This window comes from Nilaparvata lugens, chromosome 10 (genome assembly GCF_014356525.2).
Source record: "Nilaparvata lugens isolate BPH chromosome 10, ASM1435652v1, whole genome shotgun sequence".
Classification (NCBI taxonomy): Eukaryota; Metazoa; Arthropoda; class Insecta; order Hemiptera; family Delphacidae; genus Nilaparvata; species Nilaparvata lugens.
In genome coordinates, this window is record NC_052513.1 from 8,363,922 (window position 1) to 8,389,695 (window position 25,774).

General features: G+C 35.2%; 1 protein-coding gene across 2 annotated transcripts in view; it reads left to right on the top strand.

Annotated features, from left to right (window-relative positions):
• Nucleotides 1-25,774, top strand: part of LOC111052946 (vacuolar protein sorting-associated protein 8 homolog) — a 46,879-nt gene that overhangs the window by 2,820 nt on the left and 18,285 nt on the right. Inside the window, exons 3-13 of one of the 2 annotated variants that reach the window (XM_039436212.1) lie at nucleotides 648-752; nucleotides 7,252-7,335; nucleotides 9,653-9,759; nucleotides 13,140-13,323; nucleotides 14,776-14,994; nucleotides 16,091-16,270; nucleotides 17,804-18,055; nucleotides 20,743-20,877; nucleotides 22,363-22,476; nucleotides 22,902-23,014; nucleotides 25,110-25,278. In XM_039436212.1, coding sequence (XP_039292146.1) covers nucleotides 648-752; nucleotides 7,252-7,335; nucleotides 9,653-9,759; nucleotides 13,140-13,323; nucleotides 14,776-14,994; nucleotides 16,091-16,270; nucleotides 17,804-18,055; nucleotides 20,743-20,877; nucleotides 22,363-22,476; nucleotides 22,902-23,014; nucleotides 25,110-25,278 — 1,662 coding nt within the window. Of the gene's footprint in view, nucleotides 1-647; nucleotides 753-5,030; nucleotides 5,179-7,146; nucleotides 7,336-9,652; nucleotides 9,760-13,139; nucleotides 13,324-14,775; nucleotides 14,995-16,090; nucleotides 16,271-17,803; nucleotides 18,056-20,742; nucleotides 20,878-22,362; nucleotides 22,477-22,901; nucleotides 23,015-25,109; nucleotides 25,279-25,774 lie in introns of those variants that run through there. The other variant, XM_039436214.1, reaches the window with a different exon arrangement.

Here is a 25,774-nt window from a genome sequence, read left to right on the forward strand (position 1 = left end):
GTCGCCAAGAGAGCGAGTATCGACTATTATTGATAAAAAGTTAGGAGTTGAAAGGATGCAGTCTCTTGAAATATAGAAATAAGCCGATAATAATTATGATTTGAATTTAGAGAAATAAAAATCCAAGTACTTTTTTGAAAAATTGTTTACTTAAAAAAAGGGTGCTTAGATTTTCATTTCTCTCTTTTCAAGTGTAGCCCTAACAAAAAAAGGTAATTATGATTTGAAGTATGTAGAATTGAATTAGTGGCAATGAGCATAACAAGCGACAAAGTCGTTCGGTTCGATGGACTGGAGAGCGCCTCTGTGATTAGAGATGATAAAGGATATTCACTGTGTAGTAGGCATTACTGTACAAACTTTGTCACTTTATCAAATAGAATATCCCTCTTTTGTATTTGAACTGTGATAAAATTTGTAAATTGATTATGTTCTGAGGTTCTCCAATATGATTTCACCTTGTAAACTAGCTTTTTGAGGATCATATATGTTAAGCGTTATCTAGGTTTACATGAACATATATGATCGTATTCATTTTATTGTGTTTGTGTGTTACATTGCCACCAATGATTAATCTCCGTTTAAACTAATTGCATACAGCCATGAGGCACTCATCCGTTAGTAAAATTGTAATTTGTGTTGATCAGCTGATGGCAGGAATTGCCGATGGCGAAACGGGGTCAGTGAGTAGCATGGGCAGCGCGCGACGGGACCGATTCGCAGGCGGGAGCGGGACGGCGTCCAGTCACAACATGAAGAAAAAAATACGGACAATTATCATACCGATGAAGAAGAATTATCTACTGAAACAGAATGGATTCGACAAAAGCAAAGAAAGAGGAAGAGAGAACAATCTGACTCACCTCCAACACAATCATCCAATGAGCAGAAAGTGAGTTCACGTAGAGAAACTGAACTAAAAGAGAATGCTGAACCAAAAAAACTCCTAGTATCAAACAAATTAAGAGACCTCCTCCAATAATACTCTACAACATCCAAGACTATCAAGTAGTGTATAAGATTTTGAATGAAAAAATAAAAAGACTTATAATATCACACTATTGAATAATGGTAGCTTAAAACTCAACGTTGAATCTGAGGATAGTTATAGACTAGCTACATCATTGCTGAATGACAAAAAAATGAATTGGTCTTCGTTTGAAAACAAGCAAACGAGACCCATTAGAGTAATAGTGAAGAAGTTGCACAGCACTTGCAATCCACAGGAAATAAAAGAGGAACTTCAGGAAAAAGGATTTAAAATTTTGGACGTGGTAAACATTCTTAAATGGAAAACAAAAGAACCACTCCCAATATTCATGTTAACTTTTGAAAACACAGAGAGCATAAATAGAATTTATGAAATATGTGTAATTATGGGTATGAAGGTTGAAGTAGTCCCCCTGAAAAAATCGAAATTTCTACCGCAATGTAAAAATTGTCAAACCTGGGGACACACTAAAAATACTGCCAGAAGGAGCCTAGGTGCGTGAAATGCGCTGGTCCCCACATCACTATCAACTGTACTAAGAGTAAAGAAGTTAAGCCTAAATGCTACAATTGTGGGATGGAGCACCCTGCTAATTATAGAGGATGTGTTGTAGCACAAGAGTTGCAGGCACTTCGAAATAAGAAAAAAGCAATAAAATCTATTTCGTCAGTCAACAAAAGAAACGATCCTATTGTGCCACAGAGAGCTGTAATAAATGACAGTAGAGTTAAGGAGAACCAGAGTTATGCTGATAAGCTGAAAAATAAGTACCTATCAACAGTAACGAAAAGTCAAGTCTTCAAGATTACAACTTGAGTAAAGATTTGGAACTGAGCATTACAACTCAACTTAAATTGATTCTTGAGAAACTAGTTGTGCAAGAAGGACTCAATAAATCAATTTTAAGTAGGTTAGAAAAACTGGAAAATATTTCAGTTCCAGAAGTCATTCACAAGAAGCATGGAAAATAGATTCAAAATTATGACTTGGAATGCTAATGGATTACTACAGCACAAAGATGATCTATTAGCAATTCTAATTGAGCATAAAATAGATGCCTGTCTCATTTCCGAAACTCATTTCACCAAAGAATCCTACTTTAAAATTAGAGGGTACAAAACGTACCATGCCATACATCCCAACAACAGCGCTAGAGGCGGAAGTGCGGTTATTGTAAGAGAAGAGCTAAACCATCACGAGTTCAAGAAGATAGAATTGCAGGAGTTCCAGTCGATTTCAATCAAAGTCAAACTTATCGGTAGACCATCTGGTACGATCACAATTGGAGCCGTCTACTGTCCACCACGATTTAATTTGAAGAAGATAGAATATATTGATTTCCTAAGCAACTTCACAGGGAAATTTATCATCGGAGGAGACTTCAATTCAAAGAATACACAATGGGGGTCCCGACTGACCACAACTAAAGGAAAGGAGCTATTACTGGCTGTTAATGAATACCACTGCGATGTTCACTCAACAAGGAAACCAACTTACTGGCCAACAGATAAAACAAAAATTCCAGACCTGATAGATTTTTTCATCACAAAAAATATTTCACCAAACTGTGTTGAAGTTGAAGAAAAATTTGATCTCAACTCTGACCATTCGCCAATAGTTTTGACAATGCACAGTGCAGCTGTTAAAAAAGAAATGCCACCTAGACTCATCAACAGGTACACAGATTTAGAAACTTTTAAAAATATGATAGACTCTAGAATAGACTTGAACACATCTCTGCAAACTATAGATGAACTAGAAACTGAAGTCCAGGAGTTTGTAATCAATATCCAACAATGTGCCTGGGAAAATACACCACTACTTCAAAGCAGGATTTTCAAAGGTAATTGCTATCCTGTAGCGGTAAGAGAGTTGATAGAAAAAAGAAGAAGAACAAGAAGATCATGGCAATCAACAAGAAATCCAAGAATTAAAACAGAACTTAATAGAATTACTAATGAACTGAGAAAGATGATACAGGATGTAAAACAACATGATATCAATAAATACTTAGAAGAGTTAACCAATGAGTCTACTACAAATTTTTCATTATGGAGATCAACCAGGAAACTGAAGAGACCTCTTGAACAAGTTACACCGATAAGGAAGAATCAAGATTGCTGGGCAAGGAGCAATAAAGAGAAAGCCGATTTGTTTGCTGATCATCTGGAAAAGGTTTTCTCACCTCATGAGGAAACAATTATAGATGAGAATCCTCATCATCTTGGAGCAGGAGTTATCACTCCAACATCGCCAAGGGAGGTAGAATATGAGATTAAAAATTTGAGCAGAAAGAAAACGCCAGGTTTCGACTTGATAACTGGAGAGATTCTACAGGAGCTCCCAAGAAAAGCAATTGTGAAGCTATGCCATCTCTTCAACGCTTCATTCCGATTGAAATATGTGCCAAGTTTCTGGAAGGTAGCCGATGTCATCATGATACCAAAACCTGGAAAGCCACCACATGATGTAACCTCGTATAGGCCAATTTCACTACTGCCAGTAATATCAAAATTATTTGAGAAACTTCTACTGAAAAGATTAAAGCCTTATCTGGACGATAATGGATTAATACCAACCCATCAATTCGGATTTCGAGATAAACATAGTACAATAGATCAGGTGCACAGAATAACAAATATTATTGAAAATACATTGGAGGAAAAGAAAGTTTGCTCTGCAATTTTCCTTGATGTAGCACAGGCTTTCGACAAAGTATGGCATTCAGGATTGTGCTACAAATGAACCAGTTCTTACCAACAGAATACAGTCTGATACTGAAATCATATCTTCAAGACCGTTATTTCAGGATAAAACAAGATGATGCTTTTTCATCTCTCAGAGAAATCAGGGCTGGAGTTCATCAAGGAAGTGTGCTGGGTCCCCTCTTGTACCTCCTATACACATCTGATATACCTCAACCCGAAAACGTAACAGTAGCAACATTTGCTGATGACACAGCAGTTTTATCAGTTGGTGAAACTGTTGAAGTTTCTACAGAGAAATTGCAGGTGGCAGTCAACAGAATCAATGTTTGGACAAAACACTGGCTTATAAAATTGAATGAAGCAAAATCAGTTCAAGTCAACTTTACAAACAGAAGAGTTCAATATATCCCCTTAACACTCAATGGGAATATTGTACCCTACTCCAACACTGCAAAGTATCTAGGCATGACGCTGGATGCCAAGCTTAGATGGAAGGAGCATGTGAAGAAGAAAAGAGAACAACTTGGCATAAAATTCAAGAAAATGTACTGGCTACTTGGGAGGACATCAAAGTTGTCAAATTATAACAAATTGCTTCTCTACAAGCAGATTCTCAAGCCGGTGTTGACCTACGGAATTCAACTCTGGGGCTGCACCCGACCATCCAATATCGACATCATACAGCGCTTCCAGAACAAAGTACTCAGAAGTTGTGTAGATGCTCCTTGGTACATCAGGAACTCTGATCTCCACCGCGACCTGGGAGTGGCGACAGTCATCAGTGAAATCCAAAGATTTGCAGAAAAACATGAGAAAAGACTTCATCAACATGTGAACGTGGAAGCAATCCAGCTGCTCAACGTGCATGGAGTAAGAAGACTGCAACGCAGAAAGCCACACGAATTAGTTTAGTGCTAAAGTGTTCAATTGGAAGTAGCGGGAATCGGCAACTCTGTTATCCTATCTTTTTTCACTGCCATTATGTGGACCTTAATATAGAACATCAACTGCTACTAGTTGATTGTAAAAAATTAATTGACCTGTAAATGAGCAGATTGAAGACTCTGAAAATGAGACCACCGTTGTCTCAAAATTTTGCTTTCCCAAGTAATAACAGGGATAATGATTATGTGTAATTCGACATTCACTTTCAGTTGGTCTTTAAACTAATATGAACTGATTTTGGAGCTCATTACTCAATTAGTGGAGCTGAACTCAGACACCCTTCCCATAGGAGTACCAAGAGAAGGCCATGTCATCCATTTGCATCAGATTCTAGAACTCCTTAAATTTTGGAGCCTTTACCTTAAGCATCCCTTATTTACTAGGCTATTTATTATGCTCTTATGATTGCAGATTGATGATGAAGAATATCAAATTCCACAAGTTGACCAAACGCCAACGCTTGAGAGCATTCTCAACGATGACCAAACATCCTTGCTCAGTGAAGATGAATTATCTAACTATCTCTCACCTGAGGTAAAGTGGAATAGATCGTATATTGATCAATTTGTTTTTCTAATCTACAGATAAAACTATTATTGATGTAACTATTGATTGTTATAACTATACTAGTAACTGTACGAGGGATGTTTTTTCAACTTCCGATCACATATCATAAGACACAAGTAAGCGGTGGGATTTTTACAAAGCTGAACAGCTTTCTATCTCCACCAAACGCCCTGTGATCGGTGCGGCCAGATCGTCAATTTTTGTCGAGTTATAGGCCCCGAAACATGGCCGCCTCAATTGAGTCTGCCGCCAAGTGCTAGTCGCGTAGCGTTATTTGTTTCTGCAATAAAAATGCAATAGTTCTGCATAAATCTATGAAGATTTATTAAAGTTTATTAAAGTTTTATAAAGATTTATTAAAGTTAAAAGATTTATTCAAGTTTACGCGGGAAACTTTATAAGTGATAATATTTGCTTGACTGTTGTCGGAAAATGAAAAACGTCAGTTGAAAATATTATGATCCATGACAACTCGTCCTCACAGTTTAGGTGCAACCAAACGGCTTCTCCAGCAAATCAAATGAGATGATTTCGAACATTCATCATACAAACTTGACTTGGTCACTATGAACTTGAAGCTTTTCCCCAAACTCAAGACATTACTTTGAGGGTAGAGTTCTCAAACTAGGAGCTCCGAAACAACTTGACAGCCCACCTGAACACATTTGGCGGCAGAATTTCATGAAGAGGGTTTTGGTAGGCTGGTCTTCTGGTATGACGATTGCCTCAACCTTCACGGCTCAAGCTATTTTGAAGAATAATCACAAGTGTAATTAATTCTCAGTGAAAAAATATTTTTATGTACATTCGTATTTTTTCAGCCGGCCAGATAGCCGGGTTGACTAAGGTGCTGCACCCTCCAGTCTGCTGGTGCTACCTGGTCGCGGGTTCTAATCCCGCCAAATCTCATTGAATAGGCATGGACGTTTGATCATCTCATAAATCACCCTCGCACTTCCCATTACCCTCGCACAAGCAAAAAAGCTCATGTGGGCAATGAAAAAAATTATGGCCAATCGGAGGCTGATAAAGGAATGTCTCTCATATGTAGGCTACTCAGTAGCAGTTTGCTAACTGCTGGGAAAGGAGTCTTATGTGACACACACTTTAGAAATCATGTTCTAATAAAGTTTGAGGCTCTATTCACACTGGCGATTCACAAATCACAAAGCGACTTGACAATCGGTCACTCGGCGACGCAGCATGTTTATTCAAATGGTGACGCTTAGACTAGGTGATTCCAGTATCGGCAACTTCACGACTGCTCGACTAAGTTGCCCGGCGATTCGTCATACTGGTCGTCAAGAGAGCGAGTATCGATAAAAAGTTAGGAGTTGAAAGGATGCAGTCTCTTGAAATATAGAAATAAGCCGATAATAATTATGATTTGAATTGAGAGAAATAAAAATCCAAGTACTTTTTTGAAAAATTGTTTACTTAAAAAAAGGGTGCTTAGATTTTCATTTCTCTCTTTTCTAGTGTAGCCCTAACGAAAAAATGTAATTATGATTTGAAATATGTAGAATTGAATTAGTGGCAATGAGCATAACAAGCGACAAAAGTCGTTCGGTTCGATGGAATGGAGAGCGCCACTGTGATTAGAGATGATAAAGGATATTTACTGTGTAGTAGGCATTACTGTACAAACTTTGTCACTTTATCAAATAGAATATCCCTCTATTGTATTTGAACTGTGATAAAATTTGTAAATTGATTATGTTCTGAGGTTCTCCAATATGATTTCACCTTGTAAACTAGCTTTTTGAGGATCACATATGTTAAGCGTTATCTAGGTTTACATGAATATATATGATCGTATTCATTTTATTGTGTTCATGTGTTACATTGCCACCAATAATTAATCTCCGTGTCAACTAATTGCATAAACCCATGAGGCACTCATCCGTTAATAAAATTGTAATTTGTGTTGATCAGCTGATGGCAGGAATTGCCGATGGCGAAACGGGGTCAGTGAGTAGCATGGGCAGCGCGCGACGGGACCGATTCGCAGGCGGGAGCGGGACGGCGTCCAGTCACAACACCAGTCACAAACACAGGCAGGCGGGCGGCATTCTACGCCATGTCATACTCAAGGCCGTGTCTTCACAACTGCGGTCAGCTTGTGTACGTATTTATTCAAGATTTTTCATTTTTTCAACAACAAAAGTATAGCACAAACAATACAGTTGGAAAACTGACACTGATAATGGAGTGCAATCAAAGTAAATTACAGTCATAACAATAGTAGTTATAGTTAATTGCATTTTGATAAGAAGTGACATTGCTTCCTCTCAGGGTTAAGTTGAAATAGGCCTACTTGATTGCTTGTCGTTAAACCATGCACACAGGGACAATAGTGGCGTTCACTAGTAGCTGGCAGTAGTGGCAAAACGGCATGAGTAGTGGCAACGTCAAAATTACTTGTTCGTAACTATGAAATTTCTACCGAGGTGGAAAGCTATGTAAAGGATTTACAAGTGATCATTAAAATTATTTTAAATATCCAATAAATATTTCTAATAATCAAAAATGCCCTACATCCCTCTAAAATTCATTATTTTGGAAATATATGCATCAGGAAATCAAATCTAATAAATTTCCAAAATAGTTATTAATGTGTCACCTCATAGGTTATGTGTACTATAGTATATATACACAGTATATATAGTATACATTATATATGGTACATCTACTTTATATATATACAGAGTACATATAGTGTGTAGGTTACAAATTCAGCAATAAATGAAGTAGACTGTACAAAAAACATTATATTGCTTTCAAATATTTTCAAAGTAATTATTGAAAAGTACAAGTAACCTTTATAAAGAATGAAAAAAGGAAATCATCATGAAAATAGGTTAGGTTTACTATTGAAGTACTTGTAGACTTGTAAAATTGTAAACTTGTAAACTTGTAGATCATAAATTTTTGTGAAACGTGAGTACTTGTAAACTTGTAACTACAAGTACTTATTCGTAACCATGGTTGGTAACAATACTTGTACCTTTGTGAAATAGGCCCCAGATTTATAGAGTGGAATGACTTTTGCTAGCTTGAGAACGTCTGGAAAAGTACCCGTAGTGAAGCTTCTATTAATAATGTGTCGGAGGGGAACTATAATAGAGTTAATATTGTTTTTCAAAAGACTTGCTGGTATACCATCACAGCCGGGTGAAGAACCACCACGCAGCTCTGTAATGCAACTTTCCACATCCAACTCACTTACTTGTTGCAAGACAAAAACCGAGTTGATTGACGGGTATATAGAAATGAGCCATTTTTTGTTTATTTGAATATGGGCTTAAGTACACTCAACAATAAATTTTCCATTTTTCCACCGAATTTGACTTGAGATGCATGATTTTGGACCGCCTTGACGAGCCGAAAAGAATGAAGTGTAGTACGATGAAATCTGAGCATTGTGTCAAAAAGTGTTTGTAATTTTGATCCTTGAGGTGTCCTTATGCACGCCTCTCCACTAGGAAATACTGAAATGAAGTGCATCTAAGGGTTGATTCTCATAGAACATAATCTCATGAACTTATGTCATTTTGCGAAATATCAATGTGAGGGCAATGTAGTTGGTGATGATGGTTGAAGCTGAAAATTAGGTGTTTTTTTACAATACAAGGAGCATTATTAGGGTTCAGATTTGCTAAGCAGTGCAATTTTCTCAGATCTAAGGATAACTATAATAGTCTAAAGCTCTCTATTTATAACACTATTAATAGATATCAACCTTTATTATTTCTTATAAGATGTATCACTATTATAATTTAATATAATTATTGTATAGAATTATTGTATTACTCCTTAGGTCATGATGTCTTAAGTTTTATTTTACACAATTGTGCTGCTTGCATTTTGTGCCCTTTTTAAATATTATAATCATGTATAATTTGGCGAAATAAACTCCAATTCAATTTAATATATTCGAAGCTATAAAAAACAATACTTCATCTCGAAATGTACAATAGAATCTTCTCCTTCATTTGCTGTAAACGTTTCATGGAAGAATATGTACGTAAAATAAGATTCGATTGTTGAAAAATCCGGAAATTTTATAATCTAAAAAACGGCGAGAGCAAATTTTTCTGTCCGATTACTGGATTTGGCGGAAATGGCTGAAAACTGGAAATGTACCGAAAATACGAGGTTTTCGGGTCACTCTGTATTTAGCATAAGGAAATTTTGCATGAAGAAATTGGTTCTGGACTTCTGGACATGTATCCAAATAATATATTAAAGAATCAGAACTACAATATAAATTGCAAGCACCAATATATAGAGTGGACTACTAGCACCGTTTAGCCATTAACTTCTCTTAGTTTTCTGTTCTTCACTCTCTTTGTACGGTGTGGGATTTCTTATCCAATAAATTCATGGATAAATTGACTAATAAGTTTTCATATTGTAGTTGTTTATGATGTGTTTTCAGGATAGGGTTGATGCAGGGAAGCCAACAGTGATGGCGGTAACAACAGTGGTATGTGTTGGCACAGCCCATGGCTTCATTCTCATGTTCGACTCTACTCAAACGCTAAGGTACCCTACATTAATCAAATTCCACCTCACTATCCTGTGTATTAGTTCTACAAGGTGCGCCAGAGAAACTCATTTATTTGAAAAAAATCCCGCGCGGTGAATTGGTCGTGTAGAGGGGCTTTAGGGGTCATATCTGGAGGAGGAACTTTCCAAATTTATCCTCCCTCAAGTAAGTAGCCATCATGCTCTTGTCTAGAGATCAGCGGACCCTCGCAGTTGAGAGATTCTTTTCTAATGGTCGATCACTACTTGTTCTTGCTACGCAACGTGCCTTCCGCGCTCGATTTGAAATTCCTCCTTACAGACTCGTTCCTGGCCGTAATTTGATTCTGTCGTGGGCTAAATCATTTCGGGAGTGTGGAAGTGTCGCTGAACCCAGAAATGAACTTCAACGAACCATCAGAACCCCAGAAATTATCGAAAGAGTGAGGCAGTCAGTTGTGCGGTCTCCCCGCCATTTGGCTCGCAAACACGTAACTGCTATGGCAATTTATGACTCCTCTGGTCGAAGAATTTCCCATGAAGACCTCCAATTTCATCCATAATATGAATTGGCTGTTGTTCAAGAATTGACTGAACGCGATTTTGTTGCCCGTCAAAATGCATGTGATATGCTGATTGACAACTTGCCTGAAGACGCGGTCATTTTTTCAGTGACGAGACTCATGTACACATGCGTTTCCTCAATGCGATTTTTATGTGGTTATTTGAAATCCCTGGTTCATGTCGATCGACCACGGACCATAGCACACCTCAAAAAAAACATTTGCGACGCTATTGCCAACCGATTGATACCTACTGCAACGAGTGGTTACAAATCTAAAAAATCGACTTCATCAGTGTATGCGCAATGGGGGTCGCCATTGATCTGATGTAATTTCCAAGACTGCATGAAAAAAATTGAGATATTGTATTTTCATATAAAAAAATTGAAGCAATAACTAAAGTAATTTTCTTTTTATTGAACTTTCAAATAAGTAAGTTTCTCTGGCGCACTTTGTACTTCCACAAATCAGACTTATAATCGCATAAAAGTTGCATTTGAGTGTCAACTCAAGCACTCTTAGGGCCAGACCATATTAAGCGTTTTTTCAGGCGCCAACCCAATCAGTCAATTGGAGATCTTCCTGCCCTGCCGATTCTAAAAACGCCTGGAAAAAACGCCTCATATGGTCTAGCCCTCAGGCACTTTATTTCTCACTCGCCTCTTCCAAAGGGACGAAAGTATTGTTTCAAAGTTGAGTTTTCACTATAAAAGTTTGGTTGATTATATTTAATACTTAACATGTTTGTATAATGAACATATTCGAATGTTTTTCGAAAAAGTTTTGATCTCCAGATTGAAACATGTGATAGAGAGTGGACAACTCATTCCTGATCATCAGTTTGGATTTAGAGGAAAACATTCAACAGTTCAGCAAGTCCATAGAATTACTCAAGTAATTGAGAAGACTCTAGAAGAGAAAAAATATTCTGCTGCTATATTTTTAGACGTCGCTCAGGCATTTGATAAAGTGTGGCATGTAGGTCTAATTAAGAAACTACAAAAAGTTTTACCTCAGCAATATGCCTCATTGTTAAAATCTTACCTGTCAGACAGATTCTTCCGAGTGAAACAAGGTGATAGCTACTCAGGTCTAACACCAATTAAAGCTGGAGTACCTCAAGGAAGTGTATTGGGCCCTACTCTGTACCTGCTCTACACCAGCGATCTTCCTATGCCAGAAAATGACAATATTGCAACCTTTGCAGATGGCACAGCTGTCTTAGCAGTTGGTGAAATTAATGAGGAAGCTACAAGTAAAGCGCAAGAAGCTATCAAGAAAATTGAGAAATGGAGTAGAACCTGGTGGATTAAGTTGAATGAAAGCAAGTCCATACATGTTGTCTTCACAAATAGGCATTATGTGTACATCCCAATAAGATTAAACAACAAATAAGTTCCGTTTGCAAATGAAGCTAAGTATCTTGGAATGACACTAGATGCAAAACTACGATGGAAGTTACACGTCAAGAAAAAGAAAGAAGAACTGGATTTCAAATACTCGAAAATGTACTGGTTATTGGGGAGAAATTCAAGCCTTTCAACCTACAATAAATTACTATTGTATAGACAAATTCTTCGACCTGTGTGGTTGTATTGCATCCAGCTGTGGGGCTGTACAAGAAAAAGTAACATCAACACCATCCTGAAATTCCAGAACAAGGTTTTGAGGAATGCTGTCAATGCTCCATACTTTGTCAAAAACGCGGATCTCCACAGGGACCTGCAGATGGAAGAAGTCGATGTCATGATCACAAAGGCTGCCAGAATCCATGAAGAGACTCTACATAATCATCAGAACATCCAAGCTCTACACCTCATTGACAACTCTAAAACAGTGAGAAGACTGAAAAGGAAGAATCCTACAGATCTTGTTTAAATGTAGTAAGAGTTATTCTGAAAGTACCAGTGCATGGGCATTGCTCACTTAGACTGTGAAGGAGTGAATACCTCTTTCATGTCAAACTTTAACTTATTAATTAAAGCTAGAATTGAACTGTTCATCAACCTAAGTGTTAGATTGCAGTCAAATTACAATTAAAAAAAAATGTTTGTATAACAATACAATCAGTGTTCTCACATAATACTGTAGCCTAAATAATAATCATAATATCGAGTGACCTGGCTGGCTCAGGTCTGGTGTCAGAATTTTCAGGTCGCACCTAATCAATTTCAGGGCCTCTGACATGCCTGTTTTTTACTGTAACCTATATAATTTTGGTTTCTGTCTATTTTTTCTCTCCCACTCATTTTAATAATACAGGTATAGCCTATTCAAGTAATGGGATATGCTTTTGACTGAGTATTGTTCCCTACCTCATTCAATACATTCATTTTTATTATTAAATAACTAAAAAAATTTAATTAATTAAAACTATTAGTTTGTTTTTTTGGACTTTGAAAATGTCTTTAATTTGTGAATATTTCCTATTTTAGTGATACTGTGTAATATTTCTCTTATGTTTGGTTTTGAAGCTACTAAATTTAAAAAAACTGTTTTGTGGAAAAAATTCAAGGACTGAAAATTTTGTGATGTGGAGAACTGTAAGACTTACTATTTCGGACTATGTGTAACCTTATCTAAATTTGGGAGAGGAATAGTAGTACATGGTTACCTTATTTTCCTCTCCCTATTATTCTGATTATGTACTTATTGTGAGAAATAATAAAGAATAAGTACCCTTTTTATTATCTTTGATACACGACTAGTCCCAAGTATTTATCCAATTATCAAGTTTAAATAAAATTTTGAGGGTTGTATTAATTCTATGTAATAAAACATTCAAGTAGCCCTACTAAAATGAATAAAAAAAATATATATATTTTTTTTGTAAAGATGGTGCTACGAGGGAGACAGGGAGCAGGGCTCGGTGTCTTGCCTGGCACTGAACGTGGACTGCACACGGCTGCTGGCCGGCTTTGCCCGGGGACAACTGCTCATGCTGGACACTGCAGACGGACGTGTGCTGAGGACCATGACAGAAGTGCACACGCCCGCCACTGCTGTCCTTCATGTCAGAGTGAGTCGCCCATCCAATCAAATTACAGTCATAGTAACCGCTCGATGATATTGATTCAAATGTTAGCAAGGGGAGCGGTAACTGTGATAACTATCCGATACGAGTAACTACAGTCTCCGATACGAGTCCACGCCATTATTTCTAATCTCCTTACCTAATTGCAAATTAAAATTATGTTGACACCAGTATCATTTGTCATTACACAGTATTCTGAAAGTTTATTCCAAACTTTATATCAAACGTTCATTGAACACTATTATAGAATTGAATTTTGCAGTAACTTTGGACTGTGTTGCAAACATTCGAATAGGAACTGATCATAATTAAATAATATTAGTAGATATCTGAAATCAATGTAAACCAGACAACTGGTTTACAGACTTATCAGTAAGTTGTGTTTCTCGTTACTATTGTGTGGTTTGAAAAATAAACTTTACAACAGTGCTTGCCATTTGACCAATGCTAACAGTTAGGAGTGAATCCCACTTTAGATGATAATCAGAATTTCATGAATGGATTATGTAGTGTTTATTGTTTGCTGTTTAAAGATCATCTGACACTAGCGTTGTTTAAATTGAATCCTATTGTATTAAGCGAGCAATTTCTGTATTTTTATATTTATGTCCAACGGATCTCGAAAACGGCTCCAACGATTTTCACGAAAGGAAAATAGTAGGTTTATGATATAAAAATTCGATTGCACTAGGTCTCATCCCTGGGAAAACTCGCTGAACGACATTGAAAGGATAATTCATCCTTGGAAATACAGCTGAGACTTTCGTCGTCTATGGATAATAAAAAAGTGCGTCTGTGGAAAATCAGAATATCTCATCCCCGAAATATTGATTAGCTGACGTATAGCCAGCTGTAAAATATAAACACGATCATTTTAAAGAATTGTGTTTTGTTTATCAATAAATAAAAATAACGAGCGAAGCTCGGTACCCCGATATTTATATTTTCAATAGACAAAAATACATAGTATGAATATTTGTCTTTTAGGCTGGCCACTAACAGTTGAACGAGCATGCACATACATAGTCATTGTTTTGTCATTACAGCTTTGATCAAGCAAAATTGTTTGAGGTTTGTTTTTGTGTTTCTAATTTTTGTTGTTTATTTTTTTCTTCACTGCTCTATTTGAGGTTAAATATTATTCTTCTATCATTATGAATTGTAATTTTCCAGTGGTTTATTTATTGTTATTGGATGTTTATTATATGTTAGAAGCCTCTCTCTGGTTTAGTGAGCATGCATGAACGTTTAACCGTTAGTGGCCAGCCTTAAGTACTTGCTGAGCTCACAGTTTAAAGTGATTCGCATTATAGATGATAATAAGATTTCAATTGATGGAATAAAGGGTGTTGTTTGGTTCGTAGTTTACAGATAATCCGACAAATCAGATAACGATTATTCATTAATCAAAAATAACGAGTGTTGTTTGGTTCGTAGTTCACAGATAATCCGACACTAGCGCTGTGTAGCGACAGTGGTGGCTCGGTGTTTGAGCTGAACTTCAAGCGGACGCTGGGCGTGCGAGGCTGCGACTCCAAGTGTCTGTTCTCGGGCAGTCGAGGCGAGGTGGTCTGCATCGAGCCACTGCTGCTGCATCAGTTGGCCACCCATCCACTGCAGGGCGCCACGCTCGTCGCCATGGCTACACTCTCTAAGGTATACAAACGCCACATTTCACCGTACCAAGGTAGGGTCACTTCTATCAACAAATGTTATATTGTATTATGACATTAAAATACAAATCGATGCTGTTTATTCTTATAATTAATAAGAACGATTCATACATTGAAAATACTCATGACTCGTACGTCACACTCTCTCTAGACTTTTACACTTGACAATTTTAATTTATTCACACCACCGAGCAAGGCATAAAACCTTTATGCTATTTGTAATTATCAGTTGACAATAGTTGAAAATAGTTATGAACAAAAACCAAGATCAAATTTCATGAAATTGTACAAAAAATAATGAAATTCATAAAATTGATGTATATTCAATTACCTGTATACGGCTACCTACTTAATAATTGTATTAGATAGAATCATTATTCTAATTTTTTGATATTTGATAATGGGATGAATATCCGAAACTCGCCGTGTAATCAAAGAAAATAAAAGTATACTTTTGATTCTTTGTAATAACATTAATGTATATATTTGATTTTATTTATTTATTTATTAGAACAGTCACAAACACGATATTTGGAAAGAGAAACAGGCAATTGCCCAAAACTTCTTCAATTCCTTGGCACATAAATAATCCAAAGTGAGGTTAAGTTTAAAATTTCTGTTTTCACCAACGATTAACACTCAGAGAATACGTATTCGAGATATGACTGATGAATTTTGAATTTCGAAGGGTTGATAAGAGCCGGAAATAGCACTAAACAATCCGAAATGTTAATATGCATGTTATATTCGATTTAATGAATCAAAAAGGTTGATCAAAAACCTAATAGTGATCTTATTATTTAAGAGTTTACTAGAGATTGATAATGGTATAACAACCGAAACTATTTTCAAAATGTTTTACCAGGAGCCGTTTGCACATTGCCAGTTAAAACAGAATCTCAGCTTCAACTGTATTATCAATGTCGAGTTTCGTTTTCTATAATACGATTGATTTTGAGTTTAAACCACCGGCTGATTCAATTTATTTCAAGTTTGCACTGTGCAAACGGCAGTATGGGTCAATCTACTATTTGTTTCGACTATGCCTAGTTTTCTAACATACTGTACTTGATTTGCAGGTAATAGTGGTTAGTATTAGACCAAACACAAGACTGTTATTGACTCATAGTGTTATTTCATCTTCGTTGGCTTTACCGCTGCTGTCCTGGCAATTTGTCATCATCCAAGCTGCTGATTCGTCTAGAGTTATGGATCCTGTATTAGCATTTGCCAGGGATTCTACTATCTTTTTTTACCAAGTGAGTACAACTTTCTATCAATTTATTGCATATAGATTTAGCTAGAATAGGAAAGCCTCCTGAACTGCTATGCGACTATTTTCATGTACTGCTATGTTCAATTATTGAACCAACTTATGTTAGAGGGTCTAAATCATAGAGCTAAAATATAGCATAGGCTATGCTTTCTTTACTCAATGGTCTAAATTCAAACCAATTCTGTGATTAATCACAACTTACGACTCACCTCAACCAACGAAACCAATGTAAATAATTGGATAAATAATGAAGTTTAATGCAACTGAAAGTTGGGTGTAGATTGATTTTAATATAATTTGTAGCAGATAATTACGATACAATACGAGCCTGAAACTATTTGGGCATTAAAACGCTCCAGCAGAAAAAGCTACTATCGTAGGCCTTTTTCATCAGAACCAGTAGGTTCAGTAGGCTATCAGTAGGCCTATTCAACTATTCAACTCTATTTTTACTCTACTTTCACAAAATAATGGTTTGTACATAAACCCCTACTATACCGTAATGATTATTTTTCCGGGCTTATTGAATTCAATTATTTGGAATTACACAACTTACAGAAAAGTATCACAGACTCAATCCCAAAACTGATACAATTCTAAATGCAATTCAATTCAAAAGCTTCATTTGGAGCTAGGCTATGTATCACTTTCACATATTTGAAAGCTTATAGGCCTACTATATGAAATATTGGGAAAATACATTTTTATATTTGGTTTTATTTATTATTCCATTTCCATATAAACATTCCATTCTTTGACTTTTGTAGTCTTTCTTCTTTGTGGACGGTATTTTTGTGGTTTACAACATTTCATTTATTCAATCATTCAGAATTACACAACTTATAGAAAAGTAGCGCAGGATAAAGTCAAAAAAAACGACTCTAAATCTACTTCATACAACAGTTTATTCAAATGGTTTCAATCATTTGAAATGGTTTATACAATTGTAGCTAGTTTTTATAAGCCACTTTCACATTTTTTAGTTACCCTACAATTTACAATCCAATGGAAATATAATATATTTTTAAATATCAGCTAAGTTTTAGTGTTTACGAGTTTGTGTTTCTTGAATAGTTCCAAATTCTCTTAAATAACTCAATATTATTCGTTAAAAGTGGTAATTGAGTAGAATATTTCTAATTAATTTATCAATTTAAGCCATCTAAATTCAAAATTTATAGTTTTAGTGTTTATTTTGAACCAAAATTTTATAAAAATTGTACACGTGAAATTCTAACCTTATCTTGGACTTTGTCACCTATAAATTTCGAAGAAAAATAGCACAAGGACTACCTTATTATTTTATCTTTCAATGTTATTACATTAGTGTCATTTGCATTGTAAATAAATAAAATAAATAAATAAATTTTTATAGTTTTCCACCATATCCTCATGTATTTATACAAACATGTGGTTTGTACATTGTACAACATTTACGAGTGTATTTTTGTGTTTGTACAACATTTTCGAGTGTATTTTTGTGTTTGTAAAACATTTTCGACGGTTTCTGTTGCAGGTAAGCATAGAAAGTAGTGGGCGCATAGTGTGCATGACGCTGCAACAGCTGAACCTCAGCTACTCTCTGCTAAGTTGTCGGTGGCTGAACGCGCGCACCATTGCACTGCTCGACTGCAGCGAGGCCATGCATCTGATTGATGTGAGGACCCGCGAGGAGCTCGAGGTCACTGACCTCGCCGGCATCGGGCTCGTCTACAACTCCAGCCATTTCAAAGGCCTTGCCACCGGCGGAAACGTTAGCAAAGCTATGGTACGGCAACATTCTATTGTATTGTATATTTTATCGTAGTTAGAAATAAAAAATAAAAATCCAAGTACCCTTTTTTAAATTTGTTTACTTACGACATGTTTCGCCCATAATGCCATTATCAAGTCAATGGCATCATGAGTAGCCCTAACGAAAAAAGACAATTTTATCGTAGTTATATATAATTTTTGTTTATTTTTGTGATGATGGTTTCTTGATTTATTCCGAACTGTGATGTATTAACACACTGTTATAATTTTATATATATATATATATATATATATATATATATATATATATATATAGCGTATGGCATTTCCTTATTCGTAAGTCTTTGAAATTTCGCACTGATTACAAGTGCACGTCCAAATTTAAAATGTACTGGATCGCCTGAGGGCTTGCCACAGTAAAGTCATTACTGTCACCCGGGTAGGCACGTCTGTCACATTCATAGACAATGTGTTTCATTGTCTGCAATGGAGCTCCACAATCGCATCCTGGAGAGTCTATAAAGCCCCATTTGAAAAGAGATGCTTTGCATCTACCGTGCAATGTTCGATTCGGTTTAATGCGACCCATGCGTGTCTAGGAAGGTCAAATCCTGGTGGCCTGGTGCACTGTCTGAGAGCATCTGGAATTATAGGGGGTGCCTCCTCTCTCCATCTCTCCATCAAACAAAAGTTCTCACTCTTGAGGCGCTCTGCCAGCTTTATTGTTGGCTTTCTGGATTTGAGGTTCCTCATGTTCAGGTCTGGGATATCCTCATGAATTGGGAGCTGCTGGCTGGAGCATATCCTGTTGTGCAGTCGCAGTAGGGCCTGACATCTGCGCAGATTGGGCGGTTTTAATTTATAATGTTTTATAAATGACATGCAGTCAATTAATGCTTGTCATCGTATAACACATTAAAACAGTGTATTATATTTCAAAAATGAATACACAGAGTGTCCCACGAAAGGTGTAACAGCCAAACACCATGGATTTTACATGAAATTTGCAACAGAAAATGTCCAGTAAAATTTTCTTATATGACCTTAGTTTTCATATATATAGATTTTTCGATATTTTTGAAAAACATTAATACCTAGAAAACCATTAGTCAAAATCTAATTCTAAGGATATGGTTAGAAAGAGGAACAATTTTCAAAAATATTATTACAATATTCGTTCCTTTGTTTGATGTTTTTGAACTTTTTATGAGCGCTCTGGATTGAAAAATTACATTCGTCGAGTCCAAAGCCAAATTTTAATGCTCAAAAAAAAATAAATAAAAAACCTCAAAGAAACAAAATATATGAGTCTAACTGGGCATTTTTCCTCTTTCTAATCATATCCTTGGAATTAAATGTTGTCTAGTTTTCCAGTTATTGATGTTTTTTTTCGTTAATATTGAAAAATCGATATCGAAAACTAAGGTCGATATCAGAAAATTCGGGTTAAAGAAAGGAGACGGGGCTGTGCTACCTGTACACTGGGCTATTGTTCCAAAAAGGTTCATCCTCCAACTCTCGACTATCACACTCTATTGTCCTCTGAATCCGCTTCATTACCTTCATTAGTGGCCGGAGTGGCCCCGTCTGCTTTCTTGAAGGCAGTTTTAGCTGGTAGGGACTCATCTATTACTTTCCACCTTACCTGTTACTTGTATTCTCACTTTATTATTGAATCTAGATCAGTGTTCAAGTACTTGTTATTCAATTATTCCGAATGTTGCTAGGAGTTCATGGTGCTAGTCTCATTATGTACACTAAATATATGATCTTAGTTTGACCAAATTTGTCATTTGACCATTTAGTAAACAATTTGTACTTTGATATGTGTGTGTGTGTTTGTGTACTGTAATGTCTATGTAATCATTCAGTCTCATCATGTACACTGAATATAATAGGACGTAAGGATAAGTATAAAAGGACGTAATCTTTATAAAAAAATAAAAAATAATACGTTCTTAGTTTGACTAAATTTGTACTTATAATCGATAGTAATGTGGGTGTTTATTCCTCTGAGTGAAATCCTTAACAATAGACCACGAAAATGTCGAAACAATAGGCGACCACTGAAGGGTCACTAGAACTTCTACCTGTTCATCTATTGCTTTCGGCGGCCCTGTCTCCTTTCTTTTACCCGAAAATTCTACTAGACATGATGCAAATTTCATGTAGAATCTATGGTCTTCGACTGTTACACCTTTCGTGGGACATCCTATATATTGTTGACGAAGCCTATTGCAGTTGATTTTGTTCAATTAATATTTATTTGTCTGCTTCATCCAATAAATAAAAACCGAGATAGATGTACACTTCTTACATCTAAGGAGATAAACTACGGTTTTCAGAGGTCGCAAGGGATATCATTTTTTGTTTGTTTACATAATTTACCTTATTTATAATTACAAAAATAACTTAATTCGATAAATAAGATAAAATAACCATAAAATAAAAAAAATAATAGAAAAGTGCAAAATAAAATGCGCACCCCTAGGCATAAGCCCGAGTGAGGTGTACTACCCAAAATGAATATTTTAAATGGTACTGAGAGGTTTAGGGCCGCCCGCCCTAACAAATTATACGTCAACATAACACCTTAACACGTAATTCATTACAATACTATTGTACCTTTTTACTTTACTTCTTTATGGCAAAAATGTTTCTGTACTTTTAAATTAATTAAATTAATTTGAATGCTTACAGGCACTTGTAGGTGAAAGAGCATGCTACAGCACAGTGCAGAGCTTCGGTAATCAGCTATTACTACTAGGTACGAATTCCCTCCACGTTATCAGTATACGTTCCTGGACTGAAAGAATAAACCACCTAATAGATCAGGTAGAAATCAAACCATTATATTATCAGCGTGTCAACATTCATATCATAAGTTTTGTTTTAAACATTTTTATTATGATAGCAAACTAATATTGTTGTTCTGAATAGAACATTATATTTATCATATCAATATTTTTTGGTTTCCTTAAACTGTTTGCATGTGTTCATGCCATGGTAAAACATAACAATATTTTATGGTTTCTTCAAACTGTGTATGTGTTCATGTCATGGTAAAATACATCTAACAATATTAATTGATCTTGAATTATATGAATAAATAATTTTAGAGTGGTTACCTCTTGACAAGACTGAATTATAATATTATTGTCAATGTTACTTTCCATTTCAAGTTATAAGACTTGAAAGAGCGAAAAATGGAACAAAAACTAGTTTTTCGAAAATGCATCACTTTAGAACATAAATATCTCGAAAAGTATAGGATTTATCGAAAACTTCTGCCAGTCAAAACTTATAGGAAATTCATTAAGCTTCATTTTTATGTAGTTGATTATGTCAATAGAACACATTGTTGCCAAGATATAAGCATGTTAGTAATAAGTGGAAAATGCAACTTTCAAACCACCCTCATCCCTTCAGCACATGATGGAGGGGTTGGGATTTTTGATATGCTCACCTCCAAACTAGTCTCAACAAAGCGGCAAAGTCGAAAATTGTGTTCCAAACATTCCCTCCAAATTTCATTGTCAACTGATCCATTGTTGCTGAACAGAAAATTTCACTCTCAACACTAAAACTGCTGCAACAGTCGTTGGGAAATGCGTGAATTAGTGAAAATATACATCGAATTGAAGATAATTTGATGCTCTATCAGCTCATAATCAGCAGGGATTTTTTTCATCAATCGTTCAAAAATTATAAGGCCGAAAAGATAAAAAAATTGGAGGCAGAAGTGTTTTTTCAAATCAAAGAATGTCTCACCTCCAAGAGCGGATATCTCAGAAACTATGAGAGATTTGGGAAAAATTTAAAGGACAAAACTTGTTGTTAATTTTGTATGCTTCAATTTTGCACAGGATACAAATGTTCATAAGATACACAGTTTCCGAGATATATGCGAAAAATGAAAAAATGGTACTTTCAAACCACCCCCACCCCTTTAGCACAGGGGGTAGGGGTGAGGACTTTTGATATAATAATCCTCTTACTATTCTTAAAAGATCTGTGGAGTTGAAAATTGTGTTCCTAACATTTCCCTCTATATCTCTATTTGAGCATTCGTTGCCTGGACTATTATTCTACTTCTCACTACATGTTTCAACGTATAATGTAATTTTCAAGTGAGTGAGTAAAAAGGGTAGTTTGATTGTCGATTTTCTTTGAAATACGAAGAGCCCTTACCAAGGAAGTGAAAAATTAACAGAGGCTATTATTACAATAAGCACACTAAACGTAGGCCTATCACTCGTGATAAGAATATAAAATTTTGGAATATTCATTAAATAATTATCTCGTAAATGTTATTTTCAGAATATGTTCGTTGAAGCGCTGAAACTAGCAATGGATTTTCTGAAAGAACGCGGTAAAGCTGTTCTAGGCCTGAAAGGACCCCGGCAGATGCGTCAACGAATAGTCAAAGATAAGGTAAGCAACTACAAGCATATTCTTTTATTCAAGCATAATTCAATGCTATTAAGACAAATGATTGAGTTAAACAATAGTATGATTAACATTAATAATAAGTTCTAAAATGTAGTATGCAATGGGTCTTGAAAGATCTGGCAATACATTTTAATTTGTGATAAAGAATTAATGTTCTTATCCATTGCCATCTTTAGAAGAACTATAGAACTAAGAACTGTAGAATAGCTATGTCATATCTCATTAGTTAATCGGCTCAGCTTCAAACTAAATATCCTACAACATTAGTAATTTTTTGTTATCTTCAATTTTTATTATTAAATGATCCTCTCGTGTTATGTTAATATGCCAATAATAGCCTATGTTTTGAAAACTATTGTATGCTGAATATTGAATAAGGTAATTGATTTCATAAATGTTTATTTCAGATAATCGATACGCTTATAACATATACAGAAAAAGTATTGGACGTAGGAGATACTGTTAGTTATCATGAAGCTATTCCAACTATCATTGATTACTGCATTCAACTCGATCAAAAGTAAGTCAAAATAATACTTTATCAATGGCTTTTTTATTAAGTTTGATAATATAATTGAACACATGTAGTACATACACAGGTAGAACACATTAGGTAGTGGAAACTTAGGTCGATGTTATTTTTCCTGCTTTTCTTTACAGTTTCAACATTAATCAATAAATTAATCTTTTCATACTATATGAATCTCTATTTTGTTTTTTTAAATGATTTTTGCTTTCTCTAATTTGCATAATCTCTTTAATAATTAAATACTAATTTCCTATTTTGATTACAGCTCAAAAATGTTTTTATTTTTTATATCCCTTTTTTCTTTTATTTATTCTTTTCTCTTTTTTCAGTCCATTCTATTAGTAAAATACTGTGTTAGACTCCCTCCAGCGGTCCGTAAGTTGCATCTTACGTGCTGGATTGTATTTTTCTTGAAAAGCAACATTAAATTTGGTTTGTGATTTGTTACTATTCAGTTCTGTATATTATAAACTTGTTTATTTGTTTTGATATGCATGTATTTTACATTTTCTTGTATAGTGCTTATTGAGAATAAAACTTCATTCATTCACTCGTTCATTCATTTATTCATTCATTCACCCGTTCATTCATTCATTCATTCATTCATTCATTCATTCATTCATTCATTCATTCATTCACTCGTTCATTCATTTATTCACTCATTTACCCGTTCATTCATTTATTCATTCTTTGATTCAATCATTCATTCACTCGTTCATTCATTCATTTATTCATTCATTCATTCATTCATGCCCAGCTTTCAGTTTGATTCACGCCCGCGATCGACCTTCTTGTAAGGCTGGGGTTGACCAAACGAGCAAATGTTTGTTTTTGAACAAATACTAATAAAAATCTGGATAAAGCCTGTTTAAAAGCTGTGAAGCCATGAGAATTAACATTGGTTTTCTCACATTTTTGGAGACATAATTCATCATGCTTCCCATATGTCGGGTTGTTTCCATGTCTTTTATGCTACAGAATTCTTGCTCTAGCTCTGTGCTCGTTTGGTCCAACGGTTAGACCCTAGCCTACCACAAACAAATTGTAGAGCATGAGAGTAACATAATCGTTAAGTCTCCATTGAGTTTCAATACGATGACATCCACATTTTTTCAACTTAGCGAATTAGTGGCATCGGTCGGAACCGAAAGCTGAACCGCGATCCATTCGTTCTGTTCGCATTTTTAGAATGAAACGAGTGCGACTATTTTGCATAAGACTAGAGCAACAACTACTACATAGAATCCAACTGTCATGCAAAATACTCAATGAAAGAAAAATAGTCCAATGGCTGTTCAGTATTGCCAGGGATGCTTCGTAAGCCCTTGTGAATTCACCTTACACCTAGGTTTCGTCTTCTACAGTTATTCCTATTTTTCATTTTTGTTTATAAGCTATTAGTTTTTTCTTGTTTCGTTCATTTTTTAGTTTTTTTTCTCTTCTTGCTTGCATTTTAGTTTTGTGGTTTTGATGCAGCGCACTTTACTCTCTTTAGACCTTCTGGCACCAACCTATATTAGTAATAGATTTAACTTGTTTTATTTTTTACATTTGAAGTTATTGTTGTTTAATTAAATTTTATTTTTTAGGTTAAAAAAAGTAGAATTTATAAGTTGTTTAAGAAATGAATTTTATTATATTTTATTTCTCAAGGCTTTTCAAGATAAGAATTCTTTCCCCACACACGGATTGATAGTCTAAGTGGGGAAATATATTTCCTTGATTTGTTTTTGTTTAACTATTATTGAATATGTATATGATTTTTTTGTGAAAATAAATTGAATTGAATGCCCTAAGTTTTGATCCGAAACCGTTCATTAATACGCCCAAAGGGAGTAGATTAGTAATGAAATCAGACATTTCTAATTGAAGACATATTCCGTATCTCTCATTGGTTCTCGTGGCTCAATTTCAACCGTCTTTTAATTACCGTTAAAATTTAACAACTTCTGAGCAACCGGGCCATATCATTCACAGTAGATCTCTTGACATATCAACTATAGTGTTCATAATACTATAACTGCTAAACTATAACCATATAAACTATTTTCTGACTTATCAACAGTTGAATTTATTGTTGTTTTAGAGAAATAATGTTCAACAAGCTGTGGGAAGGCCTTGTGAGTGATTCGGGAGGACAGGCTATCTATCTGGAGAGCATAGAATCGTTCATTTTAGATGGAAAACTAACCTGGCTTCCTCCAGAAATAATGCAACAACTTGTTATACACCTCGATCAGCTAGAGAAGCTGAGTGTGAGTATATTATCAGTTGAGCAGAAGGTTATTAATAACACATAATATATAGTCAGTCCTCAAATAGAGGAATGAAATGACATGTAATATCGAACTTTGATATGAATGATTGATTGATTTGATTTTAAAATTTCTTTCTTGTCCCATAAGTTCACAAAACATGAACAATTTAAACAATAATTATATTATCCTTCAGAAACAAAAGAAGCCCAAAGGTATATTACCTGTTTGGAAAAGTAAATAAATGAATTAAATGAATAAGGCTTTACAAATTATTATTATTGTATGACATTATTTAACTGGAAATTTTGTACTAAAAATTAAATTTGAAATGCTATTCTATTTTTTTGTGATATGGCTTCTTTAATTAATGTAAGTTTAATCCTGTAGTGCAAATACTGTTAACAACCATTTCCATTTTTAATTGACAAATTATCAGCTAAGACAGAGCGCTATATTGTTTTGCAAGACTTGATTAGTAGTTGTGGGCTAAAGT